Source organism: Anolis carolinensis, chromosome 1 (genome assembly GCF_035594765.1).
Source record: "Anolis carolinensis isolate JA03-04 chromosome 1, rAnoCar3.1.pri, whole genome shotgun sequence".
In the NCBI taxonomy this organism is placed as follows: Eukaryota; Metazoa; Chordata; class Lepidosauria; order Squamata; family Dactyloidae; genus Anolis; species Anolis carolinensis.
In genome coordinates this window covers 87,021,601-87,028,616 of record NC_085841.1, presented here as the reverse complement: position 1 = coordinate 87,028,616, position 7,016 = coordinate 87,021,601, and the positions used below count along the sequence as shown (strand labels likewise).

Sequence of the window (7,016 nt, the reverse complement as noted above, 5' to 3'; positions counted from 1 at the left end):
AAGAACCAAAAAGAGAGGATGAGACAGCATACTTCAAAAACTGTATGAGTGCCATCTTGCTTCAAATTCAACCATGCTTTGATTGTCTGCAGAATATGAAACAATTATATAGCTATATGTTTTGTGTTCACCATTACTACTTAGTCACAACTTTAATGCTGTTATCACAATCATGACTTGCACCCTAATTTACTTTATGAGGCATTAGCTACATGGGGACGAGGACCATTCTACCAATGATCAGAGTACAGTTAAATGATGTTTCCATCAGCTTTTGGGGGGATGGCAATGAGAAGTTACAGGATTCCAGATATCAGAACTAATAAGACCTATCTATTTCAGTTAGTCTTCTCTGTTCAGGATTAATATCAAATGTAACATAATGTTAATGACTTTTTAAAGTTCTGGTACAAAGACAATGGACAATTTTAGTCTAGCACAAATTATGCTATAATGGCAGATTAGAACACTGAACTATTAGAAATCTGAGGAAAAGGACTTCAGAGACAAAATACGCCAAGAAGACAACAGCAGCAGCAGCAGCAGCAACAACAACAACAACTGGAATTTCACTGTGTTCAGGCTGATGATTTAAAACTCTTGCCACAGCTTTAGCTGAAGGAAAATGACACAGTTAACATGAGTAATAGAAGTTCGTAGCCATGTAACAGATCAGCCTTATATGCATACTTTGTCCTCAATAGAAGAGGCAAAATAAGACAAAATAATTCAGCAGACTTCAGCATTCGTAAGGTTTCATAGATAAAGTTTAATTTATTATACTGGTATTCAAATACAGAGCAGCTTTTGGAGTTACAAAGTGATGTGCCAGGATGAGTCAAATGAAATTCTATGAATCAGTTTAAATAACAGATTGCAAAGGAGTGAATTTTATGTACATAATATATTGTAATTTTACCTTTAAAACAGCATCTTTCTTTCAAATGAGGTGAACATTATTTTTGAAACAAACTTATTTTATTAATATGTAAAAAAAATAAATCTACAGGAGCAACAGTGCAAACATTTCAGGAATTGCATGGCACAAAAATCATATGTGAGTACAATCAAAATAATTATACAACAAACACACTATTCCTTGGAGCAGTAGTTGAGATGTATAGAACTATAAAAAGGAATACAAATAGACTGCAATTTAAAGAAGAAGCTGAACTACATATAACTTCTTCTTTTTTATATGGTCGCTCTACTTCAGGTGGAAAAGTCATCATTCCTTGCATCTGAAATTTAAAATGAAAGAATTATTCTTGGCAATTACTACAGGACTCAATAAAGCAATTAGCATCTCATCTGAGTTTAGCTAGCATCCTTTCACGCATGCCAACTAATCTACATTATTTGTGGTTTATCATCAAAAGATAAACTCTAATGTTAGTATATATTATATAATGTACAATTTGACACTATATATTGCTAACATGCATTTATACCTACTTACATAGGTTTACTTGTGCCATCTGAACCTGATGGGATTAACACTAACCTACTTTCCCAGCATGCTGCATTCCACAAATTTGGAAGCTGTGATTTGAATCCCTGCTAGCTGAACCTCCTTGTTGTTAAAAGTATGATGTATTTCCTGTATACTCACAACAATGGTTTATAAATAGCTCTCTGCTTTATAGGAATTTTTGCTCTTTCAAATCAGCATGCCAAACCAAGGTCTGAGGCAACCTGTTCAAACCTTAAATAATACTGTGATAAAGAACTGGTCAGGGCAATCCCATAAAAAAAAAATAGCAAATCAAAACAACCACCTTTACTGGGGCAGAAAGAGGTAAATGGGAGAAGGATATTCAAAAATGACTGGCTCTGTCAAAGCCAATTAGTTACACTGCCCATCTATTAGTAGATTTTGTGTGAATCTGATACAGTAAAGATCAAGATTATGGATAACATTGGGTCCTTTTGCTTGTTTAGGACCCCATCTGAAGAGCAATCCTATTCGTAAAAACTGACATACATCCACACTTGGATCATTCTTGCTGGAAAAGGAAAATACAGTAGAAGCTTGCTTATCCAACCTTTGCTTATCCAACATTTTGTATTATCCAACACAGCTTATCTTTTAGTAGTCAATGTTTTTGTAGTCAATGTTTTCAATGCATTGCAATGTTTTAGTGCTAAATGAGTAAATGCAGTTATTACTACATAACGTTACCGTGTATTGAGCTGCTTTTTCTGTCAATTTGTTGTAAAACATGATGTTTTGATGCTTAATTTGTAAAATCATAACATAATTTGACATTTAATAGGCTTTTCCTCAATCCCTCCTTATTATCCAACATTCACTTATCCAACGTTCTGCCGGCCCGTTTATGTTGGATAAGTGAGATTCTACTGTAATTATTCTGGAACTTCAAACAGAGCCATGTGTAGCAGAGAGGTTTATACACCTACAGTTATATAAACACAGCCCTGAATTCCTAAAATTCATTGCAGGACAGTAGTTTCCCCCAACATTTTAGCCTATAAAGAAATTGTGACATAGGAAAGAGTATACAAACAAGAGCCAAAATATCTGATTTAAAACAGACTTCAACAAATATACTTTTAGAGATCTTCAACAGTTTGTTCTTATTCCTCATGCAGTGTGCAGAAACAGCAAGTGTACAGACAGGATAAAACAGAAGACACTCTCAAAATAGCCCAAAGAAGAGAGTAATGTGTGATCACTAGTCATGGAATATCCTGAACAAGGACACTCCAAACTGCATGCAAGTCCCATTTCTATTTTATTATAGTCCTCTTCTTCTGATCATCAGCAAACAACAAAAAATATATTACTTTGCTTTCCAAAGGAATTTGGCTGATTGGTATTTAACAGAAAGCTGACTTGCTTTCATCCAGTAAGATCAATCTTATGTGTGCATTTTAACTAGTGAGCTGCCACTCTTCATAATGATAAACTACTGTGATAAATAAAAACATACAATTGTAAAGAATGACCCTATTAAACTTTTCAATTTGCAACTGTAAATCCTTCATAAACTATACAAATTCTACAATCTGTACAAATAGTGGCTGAAGCAGAGTTCAAAAAAGGATTAAACTTACTGTCCATTCTGCATTGTCAGTTTTGGTACATCTTACATTCACTGGCAACCTAAGAACATAGTCATTGTAGGAAACACCATGCTCTCTGGACCATTTAAACTTGTTCATTGCATCCATGAAAGAAAGATTTCTGTATTGCTTTGGACTCTTGATAATGAATGGCCAAGTCCTATATGTGAAGATAAAATACAAACTTCCTTATTACCCTTGTAATCCTTGCCCAAATGTTTAGCATATTATTCATACAAAGAAAACATAATTTCAGCAAGGTTAGATGGGAGTCCACAAATGAACACCAGATGCAACAGGCTATATTTCAGATGAAGGAACTGGCAAAACATCCTCTGAGTTTTCAGAGGATCCTATAAATTCATGGAGTCATCATAAATTGACAGGCAACTTGAAGGCACACACACATACACACACTATAATATCAACAATATTATCACCATTGCCATCAACAACAAAATATAAACACAAATCAATGTTATTATCAATAGTGAAACAGAGGTACAATGATTAGGAAATCAGTGCAGCCTAGGCCATGAGAGAGGAAGCTTACAGAACACATTTAGAATGGGGAATGTTTCTCATCCCAAAAGCAGGGCCAAAGATACACACATTCACTGACATCTATGCAAGTATTCTTGTCTCACATACATTTAAATACTGATATAACAGCATTTCATTACTATCTGCATTCTGTCTCTTCTTCTTCCCCATCTATATAATTTTCTCTTTTGGCATGAGAGAAGAAAAGTATGCTGGAGCATAAAGCACCTATACTTAAAGCTTACACATGGTAATTTGCAAAACAATAGGTCACTCTTAGCTCTAAATCAGTACATTTCAAGCAGAGGCGGACCTAGGTAATTTCGCCTAGTAGGCGAACCTAGTAGCCGCGCGCCCCACTGAAATTGCGCCCCCCACATACCAGTGGCATTGGCCCACCTTCCGGGCGGCGTGTGCACTCTCCAGCCGCTGGAGAGCTCGCTCACCACCGAAAGAGGAAAGCCTCCAGGAAGGCCTTGCTCTTCTCGCGAGACTTCGCAAAACCTCGCAAGACCTCGCTCTTCTTGCGAGGCCTCGCCTTCCTCGTTTGGTGTCGAGCAAGCTGATGGTCCCCACTGCTGCTGTGGGGGCACCTCAACGGCTCCCCCGGGGACAATGCGCCACAAGCGGGCACTTACTTTGGCCTCCATGTTGGACCGGCCCTGATTTCAAGCTATCTGAAAGGCACTTTGGCTTCAGTGTTTCAAATACCAGAACCATACTGATATCCACTGGATAACATTGTGTTTTTTTTTTCTTTCCTGAAAATTCACCAACAGCCAATAGTCATGGATCTGTATCAGTCCAGGGATCACCACTTTGATGGATCCAAACCAGTGGTTCCCAACCTTTGGGCCTCCAGGTGTTTTGGACTTCAACTTCCAGAAATCCCAGCCAGCTTACCAGCTGTTGGGAACTGTGGGAGGTGAAGTCCAAAACAACTGGAGGCTCAAAGGTTGGGAATCACTGGTCTAAACCAAGTTCTTGTGTAAACTAAACAGAACCTTGATATCAATATTAATAGTTGGCTTTATTTACTACAGTTTACATCCAACTTTGTATGTTGGCTAAGAGAGAGTTACATTGGACTTACAGTCAAGTGTGTGAGTAGGACTATTGTCTTACAGAGACAAACTTTTTAATTCATATGTTAGTAAAAATTCTAGTACATGTTATTTCTTCTTCATTTAAAAGAACAGAGAATTTTAATATTGGGCACAGAACACAGGCAATATTTCTGTTCCTTTCCCCCATATTGTTCTTCATTGTTTAACAGGACAGTATTTACCAAACACTAAATGTATACCTATCTGGTTCCATGCAAAGCAGTTCCCTAGCCACTTTCTGTCCTATATGAGGAGGAAGGTTATCTATAAATTAAATAAAGAAAAGAAAAGCCCTCTGAACTTATAAATTAATGAGAGAAAATGTGGACTGAAATCCAAACAAACAAGTGGAAATAATTTGTTAACATTTAACAACAACGAACTCATGTGTCAGTTTATAGCACACTATTATAATCTGTGCAATATAGAAAAGAAAAAACTCACAAACAGAAAAACCTTTAACCTATATAAGTGTAAAAAAGAATGAAAAGCTAAAGAAAAAGAAAAGTGCAAAATGATTGTCTCTGAACTGATATGGTAGTTCCTAGCACTATAAACCAGTTAAATAATTACAGAATGAAACAGTGAGATCCTTCTGTCCCAGGTCAATAGTTGAATTTTTTAAAACAAGCAGACTTATCTAGACTTCATGCCCATTGGTAATTTTTGCCCCTTTTTTGTATGGCTTTGTACATTTTTTCAGTGCTTTATAAAGACATTAGATTATTGAGAATGAGGAACAACACAGATGTGCAAAATTTTCCAGTTTAGATTAGGTGTTCAGGGTTATTCATGCCCTGTTTTACTGAAGAAGCAACATTTTTATTTTTGCAAACTTATTGAAACCAAAGTTATTCCCCAAAGTTATTACTGAATGTCAGAGTGGTGTCGTGATTTGAACTTTAGACCACAACTCTGGAGACCATAGTCTGAATCCCAGCTCAGCCATGGACCCCTTTGGGAATTCTTGTCTAAGCCATGCTCTCTCATACTCCCTCAGAAGAAGGCAAAGAGAAGCCCCCCCTCTGAATAAATCTTGCCAAGAAAATCCCATGATAGGTTCATTCTAAGGCTACTACAAGTGGGAAATGACTTGAAACCCTACCAAAAATGCAATCATTATGAATGAACATTCATGACAGTCTTTTGCTTCTTAGCGTTTTTTTTGTTTTTTTTTGGGGGGGGGGGTTGCAAAGATGAATGTGCAAGCTCTAAATCATAATGTGATTTTTTTTCCTCCCTAGCTGTCAGGTGAGATTATAAAAAGACACAAGTAAGGCTTCACATGTACTCTGAGGATGTTTGTCCCTAAAACAGATTTCAGAGCCACACATTAACTGCTCTGCCACAAAAAGCTCATGGGAAAATTAGTCTTAAAATCATCTTCAGAAATCAATTATGTACTTTATTCTGAATAATCAAACATCAACATTATAAACTGTTAAACTTTACCATTTTGAGGCTTTATGGTCAATGATAGAATTGTCAGAAATTCTTATTAAATTTTAAAGAATAACTCATTAGGTTTAACAACTAAATTTACTCAATGGAACATTTTAAAATGCACACCATAATCAGATGTTTGGATTGTTTTTTGAAAAGCACAACAAAACTGAACCAGAAGGTAGAAGAAAAGTAGACTGTGACAACGTTTCAGGCTCTTTTGATCAAATAGCAGCCCGTAAAACTGTTTTCCAGCTGTAGTTCACTTTACAATATAGTTTACTTTACTTGCCTTACTGGTCTGTATATTTCTTTAACTCCAATAAACTCAAGTTGCTCCATTATGTCAGGAATACTTGCACAGCGGGTGAGATTTATTCTTGGATAATACAGAAGGTACGATAGGCACATTTCATTTCTGGTACTAAGACCACCCTGTAAATGTAAAAAGATTAGCAATGTGGACGTCATGATTTGTTAGGGTAAAGATGTGAAGAGAAGTTCCAAAAATAATACTAGCAAGAGACATGAAACCTAACACATTTAATGCACAATGCAGAATTAGTAAACATATATATGAGTGACATGAATGGCTAAAAAGTAATTGCAACTTTAGAGCTGACTACACTGAGCACATATCCCAAACCACAGCAGAAGTTGCTCTTGAGCATTTAGGGACTTCTGATGCCTGATACAGAATAAAATCCTATTTTACCCTGTGTTAGTAGAAGCTGAAGAATGTGACAGAGCTTCCCTGCTGTAAGGTGTGTGTTTGAACAGCTAGGCTGATTCTGATTCAGAACCAAACCCACAGTTCACACAGGCTAATACTACACT

At 36.5% G+C, this 7,016-nt stretch overlaps 1 protein-coding gene across 2 annotated transcripts in view; it reads right to left on the bottom strand.

Annotated features, from left to right (window-relative positions):
• Positions 1-749: 749 nt before the first annotated feature.
• moxd1 (monooxygenase DBH like 1) overlaps positions 750-7,016 on the bottom strand; it is a 55,773-nt gene continuing 49,506 nt past the window's right edge. For both annotated transcript variants that reach the window (XM_003223318.3, XM_016995033.2), the window contains exons 10-12: positions 6,472-6,614; positions 3,079-3,247; positions 750-1,241 (exon numbers count right to left, since the gene is read on the bottom strand). In XM_003223318.3, the coding sequence (XP_003223366.3) occupies positions 1,077-1,241; positions 3,079-3,247; positions 6,472-6,614 (477 nt within the window). In that variant the 3' untranslated portion in view covers positions 750-1,076. The remainder of the gene's footprint in view (positions 1,242-3,078; positions 3,248-6,471; positions 6,615-7,016) is intronic.